The 25561-nt window shown below is 37.0% G+C and overlaps 1 protein-coding gene across 3 annotated transcripts in view; it reads left to right on the forward strand.

Moving 5' to 3' along the window:
* Positions 1 to 26: 26 nt before the first annotated feature.
* Positions 27 to 25561, forward strand: part of LTN1 (listerin E3 ubiquitin protein ligase 1) — a 30864-nt gene continuing 5329 nt past the window's right edge. For 2 of the 3 annotated variants that reach the window (XM_062515404.1, XM_062515406.1), the window contains exons 1-25: positions 27 to 247; positions 1937 to 2140; positions 2450 to 2548; positions 3539 to 3769; positions 4756 to 4808; positions 5277 to 5457; positions 6207 to 6380; positions 7444 to 7634; positions 8303 to 8447; positions 9168 to 9950; positions 10439 to 10480; positions 11671 to 11863; positions 14185 to 14424; positions 15441 to 15594; positions 15846 to 15996; positions 16665 to 16866; positions 17742 to 17901; positions 18070 to 18174; positions 18409 to 18551; positions 20336 to 20471; positions 21532 to 21676; positions 22739 to 22952; positions 23228 to 23465; positions 24291 to 24365; positions 25204 to 25390. In XM_062515404.1, coding sequence (XP_062371388.1) covers positions 206 to 247; positions 1937 to 2140; positions 2450 to 2548; positions 3539 to 3769; positions 4756 to 4808; positions 5277 to 5457; positions 6207 to 6380; positions 7444 to 7634; positions 8303 to 8447; positions 9168 to 9950; positions 10439 to 10480; positions 11671 to 11863; positions 14185 to 14424; positions 15441 to 15594; positions 15846 to 15996; positions 16665 to 16866; positions 17742 to 17901; positions 18070 to 18174; positions 18409 to 18551; positions 20336 to 20471; positions 21532 to 21676; positions 22739 to 22952; positions 23228 to 23465; positions 24291 to 24365; positions 25204 to 25390 — 4488 coding nt within the window. In that variant the 5' untranslated portion in view covers positions 27 to 205. The remainder of the gene's footprint in view (positions 248 to 1936; positions 2141 to 2449; positions 2549 to 3538; positions 3770 to 4755; positions 4809 to 5276; positions 5458 to 6206; positions 6381 to 7443; positions 7635 to 8302; positions 8448 to 9167; positions 9951 to 10438; positions 10481 to 11670; positions 11864 to 14184; positions 14425 to 15440; positions 15595 to 15845; positions 15997 to 16664; positions 16867 to 17741; positions 17902 to 18069; positions 18175 to 18408; positions 18552 to 20335; positions 20472 to 21531; positions 21677 to 22738; positions 22953 to 23227; positions 23466 to 24290; positions 24366 to 25203; positions 25391 to 25561) is intronic. The other variant, XM_062515405.1, reaches the window with a different exon arrangement.

The raw sequence follows: 25561 nt of genomic DNA on the forward strand, positions 1-25561 counted from the left end.
GGTGAAACTGTTCCCAAATCCAAAGTAATCTCGTAAAATCTTGTAAGGTGTTTTTTTTTTGTTTGTTTTTTTTTTTTTTTTCTCTTTAAAGGATGTTGTTAAGGCCGCTCGGGGCAGGTTCACTCCCGCGCCGCGCGGCCCCGCCCCGGAAGTGTCGCGGTGCCCGCGGTGGGTCCGGCCCGGTCCCGGTCCCGGTGCCGCCGCCATGGGGGGCAAGAACAAGCAGCGAACCAAGGGCAACCTGCGGGTGAGCGCGGCCCGCGGGGCCGGGGAGGGTGGCGGGGCCGGGCCAGGCCTCGGGCACTCGGGGTTCCGGCGCCCCGGTTGCCCCGGGCGGGGGCCGCGGCTCCCAGCGCGGGGCAGCGCGATCTTCGGGCCCGGCTGTGGTAGCTGGGGCCGGGCCCGGGGCCGCCTCTTGGCCTGGGGCGTGCTTCAGGGGAGTGCGGCTGCTGCTGCTGCTGCTGTGCTGTGCTGTTTGCGCGGAGAGGGGCAGCAGAAGCACTGCGGGTGTGTGTAGACGGTAGGTTCGTCAGGGTGCCGGTGGTACATCCGGTGTGCTTTTCTGTGCCGAGTCTTAGAGTACGCTCTTGCCGCAAGGCCACAGATGATGTGACATCTGGCCTGTCACTCAGGATTGTGGGAGAAGTCTGGTGTTCAGGTTCCCTAATTCTTCCCTGGGTTTAGGGAAGACTAGGGAGCGCCAAGCAGCATGTCCTTAACAGCTCACATGCAGAAAAGGGGATTTAAACGCTGCAAGCTCACAAAATTGCTGGTTGTCATTAGGAAATAAAAGGTATTTGTATGATGAGGTGTCCCAGAGGACATTAAAGCATCAATTAGTTTTGGGGCGGTCTTTCCAAAACAGCGTGGGTGAAACATACCTGAGCCAGTAATACAATGAGGGGTAAAAGGGTACAAATACAAAGGGGTAAACTAGAAGAGGTGCTGAGATCCAAAACACAGACTGTGTGGTGGTATTTATTATAGTTGTTACATATGCATGCTTTTGCTCCATTCCTCTAAACAATTTTTTGGCCACTTGTTTGATGGGAGAATCCTTTATTTTGTCTATGTGTTTTTATTTGTTCAGAGAAAAAAAGAGCATTCCATGGTAGCTGTATTGGCCATGACAGCTAGGAAAACCAGAAATAATGAAGGAGGATAAACAGTTTCTTATTAAGTTGATTATAGTCTCTTAATAAATTGTTTGCTTGCAGAAGGAGTTTTCTCTTCAGCTTTTTTGTATAGCAAAAAAGTGATACAAAGCAATAACAGCACTAAAATTTTCCATAAGTGTTCATGCATCATGAGAAAGGAGAATTCTGATTCACAGAATCATCAGATAGATTGAATAGACTTACAGGGTCTGGTTTGGGTTGGAAGGGACATTAAAGGTCATCCAGTCCCACCCCTTGCCATGGACAGGGACACCTTCCACTAGACCGGGTTGTTCCAATCCCCGTCCAACCTGGCCTTGAACAGTTCCAGAGAGGGGGCAGTCCCTGCTTTTGTGGGCAGCCTGTGCCAGGGCTTCACCACCCTCACAGGGGAGAATTTAATACCTAATCTAAACCTATTTTGTTTCAGTTTGAAGTAATTTCCTTCTGTCCTATCACTTCATCAGTTCCTGATGAGGACTTCTCTCCAGCTTCCTTGTAGGCTCCCCGCTGATACTGGAAGGATGTTATGAGGGCTCCCTGGAGCCTTTTTTTTTCTAGGCTGAACAGCCCCAACTTTCTCAGCATCATCCTAAAGAGAAGAATAATTTTCTAGGTCAAATTTCTGTGTTTAAAGCACCGGTGGACTCTTCTTTGAGAGACTTTATTTTAATTAGAAGGTTAATTATACAATATTAATAGGATTGTATTTTCAAACGCACGATGTGTGCAAAAAAAAATTAAATAGATAATTGACTCCTGTCCCTGTTTTTTGTCAGCCTTCTAGCAGTGGCAGAGCTGCAGAGCTCCTTGCCAAAGAACGTGGAACAGTGCCTGGATTTATCGGCTTTGGAACATCTCAGAGCGATCTAGGATATGTTCCTGCAATTCAAGGAGCAGAGGAAATAGACAGCCTTGTGGATGCTGATTTCCGAATGGTGTTGCGAAAACTTTCTAAAAGGGATGTCACAACCAAGTTAAAAGTAGGTGTATCCTTTGCCCCCCATAATTTGTTATTTTTTTAATTTGGAGAATAATACAGTTTTCTCAAGGGTGGAAGAGGAGTAGGAAGTAACTAACACTAATTTCACTTTGGTGGATTTGCTACAACTGCAATCCAGAAGATAACTTGGATAACTTATAGCAAGGTCCATGATGCAATTATAGATTCTCATTTGCAAGAAATGAATTGATTTTTGGAAAAGGGAGTTGCAGGTTCAGATACAAACAGGTGAATTACAGAACGTATCTTCCTGACTTCTTAAGTTGCACTCTTGATATTTTGATTTTAGGCTATGCAAGAGTTTGGGATGATGTGCAAGGAAAGAGAAGCAGAAGTTGTTAAAGGTGTTCTTCCTTACTGGCCAAGAATTTATTGTAAAATTTCACTAGTAAGTATTGAAGTATTTAAATTAAGAACTTACCTATATACTTCCTGTGACTACCTCTAAGGTGGTCTTTGTTGACCTCTCTACGTTTGTTGGAATTACTGACTTGTTCTAGGAGAAGCATCAAAGTTGAAGAAAAATACTGATTTTTTTTTTTTTATTTTTTTTTTTTTTTTTTTGTGGACATATTTCAGTATTGGCAGTGGGTGGAATCTTGAACTCTTGGTGTCCGGGCTGTACTTCCTTGATAGGTCTGTTAGACCTTTATGTTTAAAAGATGGTACTATATTACTTAGGAAAAGCTCTTTTATGTGGATTCCAGAAAGGCTAGAGAGTCTGTTCAGTTAATGTAATTATAAATCTTCATCTAGGACTAATATCTGACCAGACTTAACACTAAAATAAACTCAAACCCAAATATGGAAAGATCATGTGTAGCCAGATTAGCAATAAGTTTATTGATTTCTTTACTGTATTTTTATGACTGCTGTTGAAAACATTATATGGGACAAATTGAATCACTATTCTTACCCATTAGAGTAATTCCTACTGTTTCTTTCTGAAGTCAAGAGTGTAGAAAATCATGATATTGAAAATTCATGTGCAAATAAAGGATAACAATGCCCAGCTTTATGGTAGTTCTGATTCAAATTATGTATTCAAGGCTTTCTGCTTCCCTGCCTCTTGTCTGTCTGTAAAACGTTTATGTAAATTGGAAACAATTCTAACGTTGTTAGAAATATCAGGGAAAGGTTACAATTCTGAGTGTACAACACTTTGGGAATATGATGCCACTAAATTAGGACTCTCCCCATACCTTGGGATACCAAAACTCTTTTGTCATCAGTGCGTATTTTCAAATCTATGTTTCAAATCCAATTAATTGCCAATATGGCTTTTTAATCGCCACTTCTGCTTTGAAGTACCTGAAAGCAAAGGTACAATTCTTAAACCAATAAGTCTTTCTCTTTCTTTCTTTTCTTTATTTAACAGGATCATGATCGCCGTGTTCGAGAAGCAACTCAGCAATCTTTCGAGCAACTGATTCTTAAAGTAAAAAAACACTTGGCTCCTTACTTAAAAAGTATCATGGGTTACTGGCTGATTGCTCAGTGTGACACTTACTCCCCTGCTGCTTCTGCTGCAAAAGTAGCTTTTGAAAAAGCTTTTCCTTTGAGCAAACAACCTGAAGCCTTAGTATTCTGTAAGGATGAAATTCTTAATGTGAGTTTATACTTTTGTATTTCTTTAAGTCTTTGCATATATCAACTTATATTAGAAGTTTAAAAGTCATCCTTCCCCCATTTATTCTTCATGGGTAAATTTCTTTCTCGCCTGAAACTTTGCCCCTGTGAAGAGAACCACAGGATGGTTTGTGTTGGAAGGGACCTTTTTGAAAGGTCTTTGTGTTCCACCCCCTGTCATGGGCAGGGACACCTTCCACTAGACCAGGTTTCTCCAAGCCCCATCCAGCCTGGCCTTGAACCCTTCCAGGGATGATGCAGCCCCAGCTTCTCTGGACAACCTGTGCCAGTGCCTCACCACCCTCACAGGGAAGAATTTCTTTTGTAAGGAAATGTAAAAAAGAAGAAGAATAAAGAATGCAGAGACAAAAATATGCCTGTTTTTTTGGACTTGAGATGAGAATGGCTGGAACCAAAGGAATGCATAGTGAATTTCCTTGCGTGCATTCCTATGTAATGATGCTCAGTCAACACGTAATGTTGCTGACAGATGTAATAATGATGCTGAAATAGTTTAGCTACAGTGAAAAAGGAATGAGGAATGCTGAGCAGTTTAATTCTGTTTAAGTTTAATTCTGACCAAGGTTTATGCTCTTCTGCCAGTTAGATATGATACTCAGTTGACTGAATTTAAAAAAGGTAAAAGATTGCATTGCCGCCCCATCATGTGCAAACCTAACTGTTTTGATTTACCTCAGTTTGGCTTCCTTTTAGCAGCACATTGGCATAGGGCTGCAATTTACTAAGTATTATGAAGACTTAATTCAGACAGTACCACAGCTACTATGTTCAGCATGAGTCAGATTCTTTTCTAGCGTGTTTTACTAGTATGTCTAAAAATATTAGACAACTCAGATCTTGTGAAATTTTATTGTAGGACTATCTCTGAATAATGTGTGGCCTGTGTTGTTCACATATAAGTATTAGATTTCTTAGTGTTTATATGCATTATTTTTTCCCCCATAGGTACTTCAAGATCACCTTCTGAAGGAAACAGCTGATACACTCAGTGACCCTCAGTATGTTTGCCTGCTTAAATGTATATTTAAGTCTTTAAATATTGGTCTTTATTGTGTTTTCTGTCCCTGGAAGTGGTGAATTTAGTTTTGTTCTGGGAGACAGAATGATTGTTTGAGTCCAGTTCCCAGCAGCTTTGTTTGGGGCTTAAGTATAAATGGTTTGAAAAATGTTATCAGTTATCTAATTCTTGTTCAGCTCTTTTAAGAATAGCACTTGTGAGTAGCTGGAAGATGAGATGACTTGAAATTCTTCATTCTAACACTTTATAGTGTAATTTAGAACCTATAGAAAGTTCACATATTTACAGTTTATTGTAAATTTGGGAAAGTTTATTGTATTGCTGGGACCCGAAATAAAATAAAAAACCACAAAAAAGTGAAGGCAGTTTAGTTTAGACAAACTTGGGATGCCTGCTGTTTTTTTTTTGCAGTCCACTTTTAACTTTTTTGTTTATTTTGCTTTCTGAGAACTGTACCAGAAGAAGAAAGGGAAGCCAAATTTTCCCGGATTCTGACTTGCTCCTTGTTAGCTTTAAAAAAGTTGCTCAGCATGTTACCAAAGAAAGAGATGCATTCACTGGAGGAAAAATTGATGTCACTTCTGTCCCAAAACAAATTTTGGAAATATAGCAAAAACAACATGTCACAGGTGACTTTTTAATTTCTTCTTTATTTTGCTTGGTTTTCATTAAAGGTAATACCCTTAACCTAAGGAAGTATTAATTACTTGTATTCTACAAGGATGAACTTGGTACTTTGCTTAGGTTTGAAACAGCCTTCAGGTTTCTAGGTAGATTCCAGAAGGAGACTGTTCAGTTAACATAATGATAAATCTTCTTGGTCTGGAACTAATATCTGACCAGACTTAATGTTTAAAACTCCCCAAACTCAGTACAGACAATATTCCTTGAAAATGTATCCAGTAGGCAAAGTTTTTATTTCCATATCATCATGATCTACTTCTTGGCAATCTGCTGTAATTTAAAATTAATATAGAAGATACTCTCAACTTACAGCATGTGTTCTTAGTGCTTTGGGATTTTAATTTTTTAAACCATTTTACTGGTCTTTAGTCTGCCAAGGCCAGTGGTGCAAAAAGTGATGAATTCATGCAATAGCATTTTGTTTAAAATCTTTAAGTTGCTTTTGGGAAAAAAAAACGCCTTTGGAGAAGTATATAAAAATACAATTTTGACAGGCATTTTATCAATAAACAAATGACTTTAAAATATTTGATAAGACTGTTTAGTAACATCTTTGGTTTTAATAATATTTTAACCTTGGTCAATATGATAAAATATGATGATAGTGTGTTATAAGGTTTGGTTGACTTTAAAAGAAATCTTACAAACTGCATGTAGTGACAAATTCTGTTTTTCCTTCTCTGGCCTTTGTCAGGTTCGCTCAGCATTCTTTGAGCTGATTTCTGCTTTTTGCCAGCACTTGCCTGAGGCAGTGAAAGCTGAAGCACCAAGAGTTTGTCCTGCTGTTCTTCTCAGCATTGATGACAGTGATGCAGTGGTGTGTCCTACTCTTTGGGAAGCTGTGCTTTATACTATCACCACTGTTGAGGTAATGTGGGAGGCGTAGGGGGCAGATATTTTCATCAAATTTAATTTTTCACTGAGTGTTGTTCTCTGTGTAGAATTAGGAAGACAGGATTGATTGGGTTTTCTTTATGATTAATAACAGGAACTCCTTAAGGCTACACCCTCCTTCTTTCAATGTAACTTTCAAATATATCATGTCCAGCATAAGTGAAAATTAGAGTTGTTTTATGAATTTAATTTAATTAACCTGAAACCCTTTCATTAAATGTAGTTACTAGTAAGTCAAATAATGCTCGAAACCTTTTTCTTTGTTAAAGACAGTTACAAAAATGACCTGCCGTGCATTTTTGGTTAGTTTGTTTCCCCTTCAAATGTAAGAGTTCTATAGCTTTTTCTTTTTTAAAAATTTCTCTTAATTTTAAGTGAAACACTGGCTTTGAATTTATTAACAGGGTGAGGAGTTGCCATGGACTGGGATGCTTTGAGGGTTTAACACTGCAGATCCCTTTTGCAACTGCTGGAATGAACTGTAACAAGTTTTTGTGAAGAAAAACCCCTAAATGGTCTTTGTTCAGCTTGTTATACATATTCATACCTTTAACTGTAATAAGTATGATAATAAATAAAATAGATCAGATGACAAAAAAATTTAGGGAAGGGGAAGTTCCAATGTGTTTTCTAGCCATCAGAAAATTTTTGAAGAGAGTTTTGAAGTTAGTGATACTCCTAAGGTCAGTTATTAGTTGGCCTTGATAATGAGAACTTAAATTAAATACAGGACTAATTACAGTACTGGTTTCTGTGAGGCATCATGAAAACATTATTAAAGAGAAACCTTTGATTGGCTAACGAGGAAGGTCAGATGATTTTAAATAATGCCGAAATAGTTTTATCTTGTTAACTTCACAAGCCAAAATAGGGAGAAAGTAATTTTAAAGAATACTGACAAGTGAGTAACTTAAAATAATTTAAATTTCACAATAATTTGTTTCAGCTATAATACAGGGAGGTATGTTAAATGGTGACGTTGGGAGTTCTTCTGAGGCAACATATTTAATTTATAATAAGTGAATTTCTTTCTGTAGGATTGTTGGAGTCATGTAAATGCCAGAAAAGGAGTTCTGCCAAAGCTCTGGACAGTGCTTCGAGAAGGTGGCCGAGGATTAGCTACTGTTATCTACCCAAACCTCCTGCCCTTCATTAGCAAGGTGCCTCCTGATGTTGTGGAACCGAAGCTGGAATACTTCAGAGTTTTTTTCAGCTCTATGATTCAAGGGTATGGATCAAAAATTTATTTATTTAGAATCAGTCTCTTTCAATCTCAATCTCTCTCTCTACATTTGGAGATAAAGATACTAATCTTTAAGCATTTAAAGATGGATGAGATAATATTTTAAAAAATTCTTCTCAGTATCCAAAAGTGGAGTCAGTCCACTGTGGCTGTTTCTTAAACCTTCAGCTTTCCTTTTGATTTTACTACATCTTCCTTACATGAAGCATTACAAGAGTTTTCAGACTCAAAACTTGTGAGACTGTCTTTAGGTGGCTTTCTTTTTTTTCTTTTTTTCCCTCCTCTTTTTTTTTTCTCTTTGTTTTCTCGGTAATGGCAGAAAGTGAAACTATCTGAACCTCTGTGGTGTGTGTGGAAAATTGCAAAAGAGTTCTGACAGCCATCTGAAACATGACAGTGTGCTAGGCTGTGTATGGTTACTCTGTTTATATAGATCTTTTTTTTTCTGAATGCTAAGACCAGATGAAGAAGTTATTTTGATATAGGTTCTATTAAATACCTGGGTTATCAACTTTCTAAATTGACTTTATTTTAATCTGACTCCTGTAAATGATTCTATGGTCCTGGATCAGAGCAACATAACTCAGGGTACATTGATAGCATTCATACTGGGTTTCTTGGAAGCACAGCTGTAACCGTGTGTCCTCTCTCAGGTTGTCAAGTGAGAGGACAATAGCCAGCCCTTCAGAAAGTTCAGCAATTATAACTGCATTTATGGAGTGTCTGTGCTTTGCTGTACTACAGAAAAGAGAAGAAGAAGACCAAAGCCAAATTCATCAAATGCTTATATGTGATCAGGTATTAATCAGAAATACTGGATATTGTTGTGTGTACATTTAATAAGTCAAAATTAAAGAAAAATGTGAAGTTTAGATGAGGATTTACTTCTCTGTTGAGAATTTCCCCAGATTTTATGAAAAAAAACCACACAGAATTGTCAAGGCTGGAAAAGACCTTCAAGATCATCCAGTCCCACCATCAGCCCAGCACCACCAAAATTGCCCCCAGACCTTGTCCCCAAGAGCCTCATCCAGGTGTCTCTTAAGCACTTCCAGAGGTAGTGACTCCACCACGTCTCTGGACTTATTCCAAGCCTGACCACACTTCCAGTGATTTTTTTTTTCTAATACCTGGTCTGAATTTCCCCTGCTGCAATTTTAAGACCATTCCTTCTCATCCTTTCAATTGATACATGGCAGAGGAAACCCCCTCCCCCCCACACCTTTAGGTGAGATGTAGAGAGCAATGTCTAACACAAGTAAAAGTACTGATTTTAGGGTTTTTTTCTGCCTATGAATTCATCTTTTTTACTGTGCAATTGAAGTTATATTTAAGGGGAAAAAAAGTGCTTCCCATCGTATATATTTTTATAAAGTGCTCAAACATAAAGATTTCTGATATTTGCAAAGTTGCTTCCAGAATGTTTTTCAGAATTATATAATTTATTTGCATTATAGAGAATAAAATGATTTTATAAATTGGATCACTGTTCTTTAATAATTTTTTTTGTCTTTATAGCTAATTCCTTTCACCAATGCTGTACTTAAGGAGCCCAAGTTACAAAGTGGACCATTATTTTATCAAACAGCAGAAATGCTGAGTTCCTGGGAAGCTAAAGCAGAACTCTCCAGTGATGATGGTACAGATGAAGTTTTCCAGAAACTGTTGTCAGATTTTTGGGACCATCTTTTAAAAATGTGTATGCTTCATGTTGATAGGTTGGATGCTGATGAGAAATTACTGTTTGCCATATCTAGTATGCTAGAAATTCTTCAGAATCCAAAGAGTGCTACAAAACCAAACAACAGAAAATCTCTAAAAATCAGATTTACAGATGAGGATGAATCTGAAAGGAGCACAGAGAGTCGAAAGCTCATGGAAGTGAGAAATGGTGACTCTGAAATTCAGGCTCTCTTGGAGCAAACTTCATGTCTAAGGAAAGAACCTCTAGAGAACTTAGTCTGCAACCTGGCTGAGCTGAGCATTGTGTATGTCAACGAACAGAAGTCAGAACAGCATTTGAAATTTCTCTCTGCCCTGCTCAACTCTTTTTCCTCAAACAGAGTTTTCCAAGTACTTTTAGAGCAGGGAAATGATGTAAGCCCTGCTCAAGCTGAATCTCAGAATGAAGTGGAAGTCCACCGAAGTCCATCTGCACAATTTCTGTATATGAATTTAATAACTTGGCTGAAAGAAGACTGGAGGAAAGATACCCATTTTCTGGTTGATATTTTATACAGTGTACTTCATTGTTGCAACAATAATGATGAAAGGAAAGCTATTCTTGATGATTTAGTAAAGGTATGACTTGTACATGATGTTACTAATTTTTATCAGAGCCATTACTGTTATTGTGGGCTGTGGTTCCTTAATAATCTTACTTTGGCCCCATCACATGGAAGATAATTTTACAGGAATTTGGGTTTAAGTTCAGCATAAGGAAGGTAGTTTTAGCAAAGTTGGACATGATAGTGTTGGGGTGAAAGGTTCTGTCCCTTTCTATATGGTATAAATCATTAAAAAAAGTATTAGAATTTCTCCGCTCTCACTTCTTTATACACTGTACTTTAACAGGAATCACTGTTAGCCTTTCATATAAATACAGTCCCTTACTGAATTTTGTGGGAGAGAAAGGTTTGGAAGACAAAAATTACACAATCAATAACTTTGTTACTGGATTTTAGCAGCTTCTGCTTAAGCCTACAGAACAGTTAGTTAAAATGGCATTATTGCTTCCTATTCAGCAAGGATTTTTATTAAATATTGGGGAATTTTGTTTCTCTTTTCAGATGGATCTGAAATGGGTTATATTTCTCCAGATAATTCAAAAGGTACCTCTTAAGATTTTTTTTTTTTTGTTCTTCCTATGCATAATTTTTAACAATTTTCTGATGTTAGCTTTGAAACTCACATGGGTTTTTAGTGATAATTTCCATAATTTGAAAATATTACAGTTTCGGAGTTGTGTTTGTTTTAAATGCATTTAAATCTGGGGCCAGTCTTAAAAATGAAATGATGATGCCAAAACAATAGAATCTTTGTCCCTTCTGTTTTTGGTCAGTTTGCTTTTTGAGCCAGAGGGATTCCTGATTTGTTGATCATATCTTCTAAGCTAGAGAGAATGGACCTGGGGATTAGACCAGTAATTTAAATGGTTATTTATATCATCATCCTTACAAGGTGCTTATAAGGAAAAGGTAGTAATCCATTTTTTTCACACTGAATATTGACAAACTGACATTTTAAGTAATTTCATGGATGAAATAGGAAGTGTATGATGAATTTTTGGACAAGAACTCATAGCACTTGACTTACAGTCCAGTGCATAGACCACAGGATCTTCCCTTACATATGCTGCATATTTTAGGAATACTCAGTTTTTTTATGATTTTGTAACTTACAGTGGTTCATCAGCAAAATAATATTTTTAATTTGTGACCTTCTGTTTCTTCTTAAAGAAATTCAGGTTCTGTAAGCAGTTTTTATGTTTTAAATAGATTTTATTTCAGCCAACTTGGTCATCCAGAAGTTATTTTTCTAATTCCAGTGTAGGAATTTCCTGGACTCTATAATTGGAGGAGAAATGTAGAGGAAGCATTTTCAGAAGGTGACTAGTTTCACTCTGCAGTGGAGATCTGACCCAGCCATAAGTTGCTGTCTCTGACAAAAAGAAAGCTGGGGGTGTTGTTGCAGATGTAAAATCTAAAGGCTGTTTGTGGCAGATGATATAGTTCTCACTCTGTGTGTGCAAGTTAGACATACTAATCTTATGCTTAATAATAAAAGTTAATAGTTAATAACATGTTGCCCAGAGAAGCTGTGGCTGCTCCATCCCTGGAAGTGTTCAAGGCCGGGTTGGTCAGGGCTTGGACCAGGCTGGTCTAGTGGGAGGTGTCCCTGCCCATGGCAGGGGTTGGTACTTAAATTGGAACTTGGAAGATCTTTATGGTCCCTTCCAACCCAAACCATTCTGTTATTCTATACCCTCAAAAGATTCTTGGAATATTTTTCTTGTGATCAGGCATGCTCAAGTGCAACGAAACTTTCCTTAGTCTCTGACTGGCTGAAAGGAGACACACTTGGAGAAAGACTGGTAATGCTGGCAGATGATCTGTGTCACCTGGGTTTAAAACCTAGAGCAGCCTCATCAGGATCAGCTTCTTCAGAAAGGTGGACCCTCCTGAGCTTGGTGTTGTCACAGCACGTTAAAAGTGGTGAGTGTATATAATCCTTGGAGTTCATGAAGTGTAAATGCTGCACTTATGCTTTGCATAAGGTTGAAAGGAATTTGGGATCTTCCAGAATACTTCATTTAGAACATTTAGGCTTTTTCCTGGCAGTGTTTTGTTACTTGTTTTTAGTTGGGGTTTTTCTTTCTTAGTTTTGGGCTTTTCTTATACCTTAGCCAGTTTACTACATTCAATTTAATTTTGTAAACACTAACTTGCAGCAGTAGCTGCCATTTTTTGGTCCACATTGCTAAATAAGGGCAGTGTTTAAAGAGGAGATTTGGATTTGCAAGTTTTGAAAACTTGAGGAAGAATTAAGCTTGATCTATCAACTGATGTGCTGTAAAATAATAGGAATTTTTAAACCAAACCATGTGAAATTTACCTTCAAAACTAGAATGCCAAGTCAATTGAATGCCTTGTTACAGGACGTTTGAATTGTTTTGAGCCATTTCCATTTATTTTAATGTCTTTTAGTAACTCTGTGTGTGCTCTTATGCTGTATATGTAATCTAATTTTTTTATAATAGCATCCTATATAATTTATTGCTTGCAATTTTAGTTTCTGATATAGACTTCCAGGGGAGTTCAATTTTCTTCATGTTTTCCATGTCAACTCAGCATTTGCTTTGATCCCTGAGGTGACATATTTCAGCGTCAGTGGATGTTGTGCACATTCATGGTGCTTTCAAGTTTCAAGGATACACACAGGCAGCTCACTGTGGTGAATGTTCTTAGACAAGGCATACTGAAGGTGTCCTAAGATTGTTTTTTCTGTTTCTGAAACTTTTGATGTAAAAGACCATCAGGAAAACCTGTTTTCTCTCTCCACTGAGAGTTCAACAAATGTGCTTGTGAGTCTGTGATGTTCTAGGGCTGATTGTCCACTGACTTTGTTTTTTTGACTCTGGAGTGGAGACACTCCTGAGCTCATTTTCTTCTGGGTATTGGGTGACCTGTTTTGAAATCATTTTGGTTGAAGCCTAAGAGAATTTGAAGAGCTATGGTGGTTCTTGACTTAGTCATTCAAACCAAAGTAGAGCATGTGGACTTTCAAAGGGATTTTTTTCAATGACATCTCTTATATATGTTTCTTAAGGCAAACTGTCATGAAGGAAATAGAAGAGCCTTTTGTGGATCAGTCGCCTATGATGAAAGGAATTAAAGGGGAAACAGGATAAAGAGTGAAAGGAAGATAATTGTTACTGAAACTTCACCCATAGCAGTGTGTTGTGATACTGAATGCTTAACTGATACAAAAGATTGCAAAAGAAATCCAAAGCAAATAAATATTACAAGTATACGTGGGAAGAACATAATTGTAACTGTATCAATTCAATGATGGGCTCTGACCTGTTAAAACTCAAAAAAATACTTCAGTCATTGTTTTGTTTCCCTGTAAGTGACAGGCTGTAAATAAGCAATAAAAAAGGAATACAGGTTATTAGGAACTGCTGTGAAAAGAACAGAGGACAAGTGATTGCATGTAGTCAATATACTGAATATGTTGTCAATATCTGGAATACTGCATGTAATTGTGATCATTGCAGTATTCTTCAAAATATGCTTTTTAAAAGCTTGTAATAGAATTTGAACATGCCCAAAGAATCTGGCTGGGATGGTTTGACAAGCAGTGGCTTCTGTTTGTACAGTCAAGAAAGCAGACTAGAATTTGTTAGCTTGTAGTGGAAGTGATTAGGGATGGGGTTGTGTTTAAAAGCCAAAAATCACAATTTGTATAGAAAATGCAAATAGTGAGAAATCTGTCATTGTTTCTTTCAGTAAAAATACTTGATTTTCTAACACATGCTTAGATAGCAGTCTTTAGGGGCGAGAAAATTACATTTCTTCTTGCAGTTTATAGTTAAATAATGGAACTCATTGACACAGGATACTGTGGAGTTTGAGGATAAATGGGATTGGCTTGCTTGTATCCCATGAAAAAGGACCTAAGGATGTTCATGGCTACATGCAAGAGTACAGTGAAATCTTGGGTTCACAGATGGTTGCCAGGAGCTAGGAAGGCAAAAAAGGGGAGGGATCACTTTGCACTTGCTCCATTTTAAATACCTTTTTCAAAGCTGCTTCTGCTGGTTAAAGAGAAGATACTTGGCAGCATGAAATGTTGGCTGTTGTCTGTGAAATAAGAGAGTCTAGGTATCCATTAGACTGAAACTGCTTTGCACTTTATTTTGCATTCAGAATTAGTAAATAGAAATCAAATTGGTCCCTATTAATATGATGTCTTTGCATGGTTATGTTTATTAAGCAATCAAAGCACACTGTTCTTTTCCTCTGCCCAACAGAATCATTGATTGGTGAAACTTTTGTTGAAAGGATCATTGATAAACTTCAAGCAGCTCTGTCTAAAGCGAAGGATCTTTCTGAAGCTGGAAATACTGAACCATCAGTATCTTTCATCTGTGATGTGGCCTCGAGCTTTTTCAGCTCAGTGAAAGGGTGCTTGCTGATGCCATCCTCAGAAGACTTGCTCCTTACCATCTTCCAGCTGTGTGCTCAGAGGCAGGATGCAACACACTTGACAGGTAATCTGGAAAAACAACTTCAGCCAAGCTCTTTCATAAGCGATGATTCCATCTACATTCTTTACATCTACATTCATTGCATCTAAATTCTTCCTTTTCATGAAACAGAATCAAGGATGTGATAGAATAGTGAGTTCACATACATTGAGCATTTGCAGCTGTAACTGACATGAAAACCTGTGCTTTGATTTATAGTGCCCGTAGTTACTACTAAGCATCAAGTCCTGAACATCTTTACAAGGATTTTGAAGCTTTTTTAATGTTAGTATCAGCTAACTCTGAGGCTGTGATGTTGCACATTTTTTTGCACTGCTACAGAAGTTGTTTAAAGTCTATGAAATATAACAACAGGACATTTTTTTTCTCATTTTGCAGTATGGGAAGTCTATGGAAAAAATATGTACAATCACTTCTTTACAGATGGCGTGCATTTATTTTGAAACTGTTTATATTGGCCAAGTTGCCCGGACAAATTGTGATCCATTCTTCTTTCTCTCAGTGTCTCATGTTCAGACTGAGATCTTGATTCATGTTCTTTGAATGCAGAATTTGAGGGTCTTAAATTGGTACATGCATTTACAGACATTAATACACATGGATACAATGTTTCAGTTGTCATAGAAGTGAAGTAGGACACTACTAGCTTGGGAACCACTGCTGCTTTGTGAATGTCTATTGATGTTGTGAATGTTCAATATTTTGGTACAAGGATCTGTGGTTTTGAAGACTGTATGGACATATGGTAGCAGACAACATAAACATCGCTTTTATTCTCAGTTAAATCTTACCTGTGAGTCACTGTTAATTTAAAATGGCTCTGCAACTAGAAAGCTATGTATGTGCATTTGAGAGATTTTGTATGTAACCACAGAAAAGAGAATTGTTTTCCCTCTGCAGGACCTATAGATGTGATTGTTGCTGTATACTGTAGGTTACAATTAGAGTTTACCTGCTTGTGGTGGTTTGCTTGTCCATTTGTTGTTGTTCTGTTTTATTTTTTCTTTTCCCTATAATAGATGTGCTTGTATGCAAATTAAAACACACTTGGATGTCTGGTGTGAATTCACTTGTGCATCAGCTTCAGAGCACTCAGAAACAGAGCACCTTTCTGCTTAAAGCTGCACTGTGGGTCAAGAACCAAGTTCAGTCTTCCACTTTGGACGTTAAAAGGTAATTGGAGTGCACATGTCTGTTCCAAAATGTGGTGTTCTCCAAAACAAACCAGGATTAGTGCTATATACAGTGCTATAACAGCCTTTATTTAGTTGACATCTGTATTACTGACAGACTTTTCAGCCTGTTGGAAACAGTGGGTAGAGCCCTGGTACAGCATGTATGGAGAATTGTATCAGTGGAAAATCTGCAGGTGGCTCTTAATGAATAGTGCCAAACTAGTTTGCAGCATTTTCTCCTTTTCTCAGTCTTCAGGTTTTGATCTCTGCAGTCAGTGATTTGTTGTTGAAGCTCATGGAAACTGATGGACAGTCTGAATATCTTGTGAGAGCTTATGTTGAGCACGTCACGCCAAACAAAACTGAGTGGGGGAAATTGCACGAGTCTCTGTGCTCTGAGGTATGGAAATGGTAATGGCTTGCACAGGGTGGTCAATCTTTCCTCAAGCTTCTGTCCCCTAGGGTGGTTTCTTTTGACTAATGGCACTGCACTTATGAATACTATATGTTTGTGCAGAGTTTCTTTTCAGCCTATGTCAATAAAGAGGGTAAAAACTCTGTTTATTAACCCATCCAGTACAACTGGAGAAAAATAAAAATCCATGAAATTCCCCTTTTCTGCATGGAACACCAGCAGCTTGCTTTACATTTCAGGAATTTTATATGACAGAGTATACATTGTGAAGGTGTTTATATCTCTAAGTTAATTCTTCATAGAGATTAATTTTGTGATAAGACACCAATATCTGCAGAAGAATATGGTGTGCTGTCTATCAACAAAATGCTGACATACACAGAGTAGAGAGTGGGGCCACCAGTCTTCAGTAACACTACAATTTCTTGTAAAATACATTGAGTTCTAAAGAAATGTATTTGTTTCTGAGCAGCAGTGCAGTTCCAAATCACTGCTGTGCAATTAGGTTTTTAATACACTGGAGTGGGTCATCCTGACCATTGTGCTTTTGATATGAATGTGTATGTTTCATGGTTGTTTCTTAATAATTCTGAATTTTCAAGGTTAAACAGATCAAAGTATTTTTTCATACTCTTTTTATGCACATATTACAGTGGATGCACAAGCCCCTTTTGGAAGGAAGGCTTAGTATGAATTGTGAACCTCTGGGATCAAGTGTCAAGCTGTGTGGCACAACTAAACTTCCAGGCCATCTGTGTACTTCAGCCTTATTAAGTAAAATGATGCTACTTCAACTGAAAAATAGTGTAGTCCATGGAAATGATGATGCTGAAAGAAAGAAAGTTGATAATATAAGTAAGTTGCAATGGTAAAACTTTAAGGAATTTTATTTTACAGTAGTAGTAAACTGAATGGAAAATTAGAAATACGTAGTTAAAGTTTGGCATACAGGTATGAGAAATTACCCAATTATCCTTTTACCTTTTGTTGCCTTTTTTTTTGTTTGGTTTTTTTTTTTTTCAGGTCTCCTTTAAAAGTAGTTTTTATATTCATGGGACCTATTTTGGTAATATACATCCTATCTCAACAGAATTTTGAATTAGGAGAAGTATGAATTTTCAATGAACTTCAGATTTTTTCAGTGCCTAAACACACCATGCATTGGCATGAGTGGGTGATAAGAACTGTATCCCTCCCTTGAGGGTTTACCCATAATGTAAAGATAGTTTGAGACAGCAACTTTTCTTAATTCCATGAGGTGGAGTGTACTTTCCTTTTATTTTCAAGAATGCTCAAATTAAATGCAGCATTATCAAATCAACAATTCTTTCTCCAAAAATCTCACTATGATGAGAAGTGTAATTGTTTAGTGTGGGTGTTTGTAAGCTAATGAAGGAACCACATGCTAGCTCTTACGACATTTGCTTGGTTTTCTTGTCTGTAAGAAATACATATTAAAGAAAAGGGGGAGAACAAAGAGGAGTCATGCCATGCTTAATTTGCTTTAAAATGTCTTGAATATATAGGTTACTGTAACCTTTTTTCTCTTGTATGTTATGGTACAATAGCAAATACCCAGTTCATGCTCTGAAGCACCTGAGATTGCATGTAAAAATAAACTCTTTAATGCATTAAATACATATTAAAAAAACTCAACAAAAACTTGACCTGAAAGTTCTTGCTTATGCAAGTAAGTAGTCATTTATAAACAACAGCTGTTATTTAATTAGTTGCAGAACTGTTATACTCGTTACAATGGATTGAAGAATTGGAGAATCCTCCTTACCTGCTTCTGGAATATCTTCATATGTTAGAAGAGATGCACATCACCTATGAGGAGTTCAGTACTCTGACTAGTACAGCTAGCCTGCAGCAAACGATATTTGACAGGTATGTGAGAACAAGTGAAACAGCCCTTAGCTCTGTCTTCACAGTTTGTGTTGTATGGAGTGCCACTATATTTCCATCTGTGTGTTGATTCAGAATGCATCCAAATGCTTTTGTGGTGAGTCCTGAGCATCTGTATATATTAACCAGAGTCTTTCTTCTCCTTTGAAGATCAGAGGAACATGGAAGACTGTGGTCATTAACCATGGCCAAAGTGATCCGTGCTGAGAACGCTGTATCCTGGGAGAGGAGAGAACTTTTCAAGACAACAGAAGGGTATTATAATACTGCTGCCTATAAATTTGCAGTTTGTTGTCAATGTTGATAGTGTGAAGTGTTCCTGATTCTGACCATTGACAACTGAAGGCTGAAAATGAAGTGATACATGTATATGGCATGTGCAAGTCAGACTTGGTTTAGCATTTACATCATTATGAACTAACTGATACTTTGTTTCCTAGTTCAGTTTTTGGGTTAATTTAATTCTTGGTGTTTTGCTTGTATGAATAGGTTCCTTCCACTAACAGAGGGCAGATTGCATACACTTCAGTGTTTATCACCTTTCTTAGCTGAGGAGGAAAAGAGGGAACTTGTCTTCCATTGTGTGGCCAAACTTATGACATGCACACAGACAGAGCTTTCCAACACTGATGGTGAGTATGTTCTTACCTCAGTTCATTAGAATTTAAGAACATTATGTTGTAATAATGCTTTCTTTTAGATGAAATGTATTTATTATTGCTTTTCCTAGAAAGAAATCTTTCTCACTTCACCTATTTCTTCTAGACTGTTTGGCATAGTAATTTTCTGCCTCATTCAGAAAGTACAAGCTCTAATACCAGATACAAAATTAAAATGAAAATATTTAGGCTGATATTATTAAAAAGCATCCTGATGTTGCTGTACTTCTAGTTTCATCTATCTTATATATGTGTGTCTGTAAATATCAAAGTTTTCAGTGAACCATTTAGGCTTTACACATCATGCAAAAATCTTACTATTGTCAACTGGTCATGGTTGTCTTCAGGTGCTTTGCCAAGAACTCTTTCACAGTTTATGTATAATTTTTGAGTAGCTCCTCCAACTAAAAATTGCACTACATTAACTGTCTGCAGCTGTGGTAAATTAATTAAGAGGTGGTTGAGATGTATTGTGATATTGCTTTGAATATAGCCACTTAATTTGGGTCTGTTTTTTCAGGAAGATTATTTGGAAGTGCTCTCACACAGTCATTCTATCTTTATGAATTAGATGTCATTTAAGAGGAAATTCCTTTCTGTTTTTGTCCCTTACTGCTTTGGTGTGTTCTTGCACACACTCTCATTGTTCAGTCTGTATGAAAACTGAAATGTAGATTTTGTATTTTGTAACAGAACTGTGCTTACTTAAATTGAAAAAAGCCTGTTTTTTAAACTGGGGCCATTTGTCCCTTGGCAGTGTTCTCAGGATTTCAGATGAGTTCTTCAAATGGATGTTGTTCAGGTGTGAAAATTGCCAGTGTTAGTGTCATGCAGAAATTGAGAGGAATCTTAAACATCTCTGCTGTAGTAGTTTCCTATTCTGTCAACTTAGTTGAGGCTTCCTGGGTTTCTAAGTGAACCAGTCAGGCAAACAAATGTGTCTGTGAAACTTTAAAAAGAAGAAAATGGAAGAATCCTCACTTCTCCTCTGTTGTGGAGGCCTTTTATTTGAAATTGGCATTTTGCTTCTACTACTTCTCAATTTTCTAGGGGTCCCTGAGCAGAATGTTTATGTCCAAATTCATATGAAGTGGGATGTAGGTTGTAGGCTTACCATTTCAATGGTGTCTTTTTTTTCAGGTCAGCTGAAATAAATGCTGCTGAACTTGTTTAAGTGAAGCAGGGGTTGATTGGTTGGTTTTGCTGTGCATATGTGATACGTTACCTTATTTTTTGTGATTGTGCTTGTTGGATATATTCATTTTCTCCAAGAAATCTTTTAATATTTTAAAATATTTTCTCCAAGAAATGATAAATAGAGTTCTTAAAAATGGAAAACAGTACTAATGCAATAGTTCTTCTTCACTCTGAAAGTAAAAATGAACATTCTGACTAGAACTCCTTAACATTCCAATAATATTAGAATCACGGCTTTCAGTTGCATTGTCTTAATTATCTGTCCAAATTATTACTTAGCATATTGTATTTTTAGTAGCCCAAAGAAATTTCAATCTTAGCAAGTATCTTTCCTGTTTTAAAATTTTGTAAACTATTACTTAATCTTATAGGAGCTGTTTTAGGATATTGTATTTTGATTTAACAATGAGATCTGTTGATTAAGTGTTCAAGGAAGAAAACCTTAGGTATTGTCCAAACTGTCTTGCAATGTTAAAATTAACTTCTATTGACACACATTCTAATGTTTATTTTGTCTTGATAATTAAGACTATTGACTTTACATTTTTATTATGTCACAGGAGCATTTGGGTGTCTTTCCATTTTGAACTCCTCCTTGAAGGATAGAAGTATTGATTGTGATCATCTACTACCTGCAATACTGAAAATCATATTATCTTGGAAAAATGATAATGAGGATAGCTTTCTCTTTAGCTGGTGGGTGCAACTTTGAGATAATTTGACTTTTTTCTCTTATTTCTAAGACAAGAGTTTAAAAATACACACTAGTTATTAATTCAAGCAAAATCAATCTGTACAACTGCCATCTCCTGCTCTAATATTACCTTGATTTAATACATCTGTTATTAGGAATTTACTAACTCATACTGCAGAAAATTTCCTGGATGGTTGAAGGCTGGGAAATTAAGGGGCTTTGTAAATGCTTTTGAAAGATGTCAACTGTTTTCAAATGCATTCAGAACTGACCAACTTTTGTAGGTGTTGCTGGATATTCAGTTCCAAGTTCTGATTGCTTATTTTGATAGCAAGAAGAAAACTTGCACACCAAACTTAGGTGTCTGTCTTTTAAAATTCTGGACCCAAAAATGAAATTTGAAAGGCTTCCAGCCAGGAGTGAAAATATACTGAGATTTATTTTTCTTCTATATTGAGAAAAGTCCAGGCAACAAAATTTCAAAATAATGGTAAGACCACAGAGTGGTCTGGATTGGAAGGGACCTTAAAGCTCATCCAGTTCCAACCTCTGCTGTGGGCAGGGACACCTTCCATAAGATCAAGTTGCTCCAAGCCCCATCCAACTTGGCCTTCAACACTTCCAGGGATGGGGCAGCCACAGCTCCTCTGGCAACCTGTGCCAGGGCCTCCCTCACAGGGAAGAATTTCTTCCAAGTAATCTAAATCTGTAATATTTGGACACTTGAGGGCTAATATTTTTTCCTAAATCATTAACTTAAAATGCTTATTTTTCTTGCATTGATTTAATTGAAATTGCTAAAATTCTTAGTTTATGTAAGTATATTTGTTGAGCAAATGTGTAAATTGTAGAAATGTATGAATCTGTAATTTAGGAATCTTACTTAGACTTGACAGCTAATGTAGCACTCTACCTTTGAACGACAGAATATTAAAAGCACAATAGGGCAGAGTGTGGTGGTGTCAGACAAATTCATCCTGTAATGGGGAGTGAAGGCAAGAATATAAATACTCACATCTACAACATGAAGCTGTATAAGCTATGGTTATATTTTTATTACAGCAATCTGAAAGAGGCAAGTGCTCAATTGCTTGGTTTCAACATTGAGATGATGCGTTACCTTCCTTTGTTGCTGAAATATTCCACAGCTCCTTTGGCTGATAATGAGTGGGATTTCTTGATGTGCTCCATGCTGGCTTGGTTAGAGGTAATATGGAAGCATCTTCACATTTAATGTACTTACCTTTCTGATTATTCTCTGAATATGGCACGGACTGTAATCTCAGCGTACCAAATACTTGACACAATGTTAAGAAGAATTGCACAAAAATCCCATTTATGTTGGACTTTGGACAAAGGTCATGTGTGGTTTAAAAGCACAAGCAATTATAGATAGAATCAGCTCACCCTTCAAGTAATATGGTATTCAGTAATGGCATTGGTAATTGGAGAATAATTTTGAAATATGTTCTCTGTAGGTCTCTGTCTTGAAAAATAGTATTCCTTTAAGACGCTGTCTAACATGATACATCAAAATCAACTGAATAAAAATCAATGTCTGCATTTCAGTATCCTAACTGATGACATGAAATATCAAAGTTATATTTTAATGCTTTTAGGAAAGGGGTCAGTAGTGTCAGTAGTCCGCTGACTACGTCCTTACTAATCAAATAGAGATGCAGAATCTCTCACTGTCTGTCACCTATGCATTTGGAAGGGCAGGCTGGAAACTTCATGTGACCTTTCTTGATCTCAGGATTAATCTTGCCTAATGGTATGTGCCTTGGAACTATGTATTTTGTTTAAAAACAGACAGCAAACTTTTAAGAAAATCTTGTTGTGTAGATTAAGTAGGAAATATTTTTAATTGATAATGATCCTCCTTTGTGGCAGAACAAGTAAGAACAAAAATAAGAAAGCAGCTCTGTTGGGGGAGAGGAAATATTCTCCTGATAGCCACTTAATCAATTTCCAGTTTTTAGTAGCATGTCGTCCATTGAATTTTCTTCATGTCATTATAAGGAAGAGTATATAATGGAAACAGTCCATGGTTCTAAATGTTGGTGAGACTTGGAAATTCATTTCAGAAAGTCTTACTAAAGTACAAATTCTATTTTTAAACACTTTCCTGCCCCAAATAATTTTCAAATGGTTCTTGCAACTTAATCGTCTTTGAAATTACACTTTCTGGTGTAGACAGGAAATGTGAAACATATTTTAAAGCAAATTTATGGTTAAGGAATCCTCCTCTGTGTTTATTTCCTCCTAGACAACAAGTGAAAGCCGTTTGCTTTACCATGTCCCGCTTGTGCAGATTTTTGCTTGTGTCAGTTGTGACTTGGCATCTGCCCTTAGCGCTTACTTTGAGGCTGCAGCTCCTGACACTACTGCAAATCTTCCTAAGAACTTGGTCAGTGAATGGAAAGAATTCTTTTCTGAGGGAATTCACAATTTGCTGTTACCTTTGTTGGTGAAAATCACAGGCAAGTATATGATAAGGGGATAACAGCCAGGCTGTTCTGAAATAGAACTGAACAGGCCACATTTTTGAATTTACAGGAATATAAAGTAAATAGAGTTTATAACAGCTCATTTTTTTTTAACACTTACATGCTAATTGGTAAAGTGATTGCCTGCAATGTAGATATTGTTAAGGTTACATGGAACCTGCCAAGTGCAGTCTTGAGTTGTTTCCAGCAGAGCTTGTTCATGGTATCAGCCATACATGCTGCATCACAGCTTGTCTTGTTTTAAATAGGAGAAACCAAAAATGCATCAGAAGGCTCTTTTCAGAACTCTGTGTTATCATCCTTGGGTGAAGCTCTAACTTACATCTCAAAGGAGCAGTTGTTAAACCATAAGCTGCCACCGAAGTTTGTTGCAGGCCAGAAGACAAATCTTCCAGATAAACTCCAAACTCTACTGAATACACTCTCCCCATTGTTGCTTTTCCGGGCTCGACCTGTACAGGTTTCTGTCTACCATATGCTTCATAAGTAAGAAACAAAAAATTTCTCACTCTTGTCACCTCCCAACCCTCCTGCCCCCCTTTTTTTTTTTTTTTTTTTTTTAATATGCTATAGAATATGTGCTTGTAGCAAAATCATGTTTAATTTTGGGAGAAAGTCCTTAATCGGGCAATTAGTGTTCTTTTTTGGAGGGCACTATATAAAAATATAAATGCTAAAGTTAATTGTATTAGCAGACTTAATAAAAGTATTTATTTTTAGCCCTTATTTTAGCACTTGTAGTATCCTAAATTGTGGACTCAAATATTCCAGGTTTGATTTGGGCCTGATGCTACCATTAAATAGTATGATGTTTTTATTTTCACTAATTTAGGTAAGAAAGAGAATATGGATAGGTAGTATTCTTGCTAATTTCTTGGGTATTTCTAATACCTAGAGAGACAATAGAGAATTTGAAAATACCTGCATTTGGCTTCCCAAAATGCAGATTGCAAGGCAGATGGCTTAAGCCAGCCACCATTATCTTTCACTTATACTGAGGCATAAAGTTGCAATAACTTTATTCTGATTGAGAATTTTATTTTAGCATGATTCAGGAAAAGTATGAGGTCTGGAAAGAGAAGTGAGCAAGGATACACGCTGGTTGGCTGTCACTCATGAACCATCTTTGCAATGGTGATACGTCTCTGAAAGATTCTGTGCAGCTGTTAAGGAATAACTGGTTTTTTTATTGTATTACCTGTCAGTAATGTTGGTGTTGATAAGCAAAAAAACTATGCAGCACATCTATTAAAAGAGTTGATTAAAAATTATTTAAAAATTAAACCTGATTTCCTTTCCATATTTCTATAGATTAATGCCTGAATTGCCTAGATTTGATGACGAAGATCTCAAGTCCTATGGTGACGAAGAGGAGGAATTGGCATTGTGTGTATTTTTTCCCTCACTTTTTATAAGACTCTCTTCCATATTTTTAAAATGTGCTAAAATATTGAAATTTGCAACAGAGTAGTTGTCAGCCAGGAGATGTTAAAAAACTGCATAGCTATGACAATAAGGTTATAAATATTTTAAATATTAAATATTTTGGTCTTATCTGTCTTTGCACTAAAACTGGAGACAGTATTTGCAGTTGGTTTTAGGTGCATTTACTAGACTAAATGCCATATATATGCTTTATATTAGAAAAGCTTGGCAAATTTTTACTTGTGTCCATCTTCACAGGTAATTTCAATTACTTGTTTGTGTGTTTTATACAGCTTGTGTGTGTTTAATACAGCTTGAATCCAGTGAAGTGTCTGGTTTGAAGAGGGAATGCAATAACTGGTTAAAATTGCTTTCTAACCTCAGTCCAATGATTAATATCTTTCCTAGCTGCAGAGCTGCAAAAAGCTTTTCAGCCCAGAGCCAACAGTGATTAGGAGGTCGTTGTTCAGTTGCTCCTTTGTTGATGTGATGCCAGAGAAAGCAAGCAAAGCAGCTATCCATGATGTGGGTTAAATGAACTCAGCCATAGACCACTCCCAGATGAAGTGATTCAGTTTAAATTTGTCTTCTAAGAAGAGAAAAACACCACTATCCCATTCAGGGAAATAGAAGAAATTTTAGAATGAGTCAATTTTCCTGTAATAAAAGGCTCATTTTATGTTCTGCATGCATGGCTTTACTTTTATGACTTTTTTTGAAGGCGGTGAACATAAATTCAGTTCATGCTGAATTGTGCTCAGGATTTGAGTTTACTATTCCAGATAACATTTTTCCACAGATCACCTCCAGCAGCTCTGATGTCTATCCTGGCCACTCAAGAGCTCTTGCTAGAAAACATCCTGGAATGCATTCCAGTTGGAGAATTTGCAGTTATTCAACCCTTGAGTGATGAGTTCTGCCTTGTTCTAGGATATCTTCTCACTTGGAAATTAACATTAGCTTTCTTTAAAGCAGCTTCTTCTCAGGTATATTTTCAGAGTCTTGTTTAAAAATGGAATTTCCAAGCCTACTTACTTAGTTTCAGTCTCAAAGTTTCATCCTGCCTTTTTCTTTTAATTATGTAACTTCTTATCCCTTGTTTTTGTGAAATTAGTGAAGATTCTGAAAGCACCAATAGACTTAGATTTCTCCACTGC

This window comes from Cinclus cinclus, chromosome 2 (genome assembly GCF_963662255.1).
Source record: "Cinclus cinclus chromosome 2, bCinCin1.1, whole genome shotgun sequence".
Taxonomy (NCBI): Eukaryota; Metazoa; Chordata; class Aves; order Passeriformes; family Cinclidae; genus Cinclus; species Cinclus cinclus.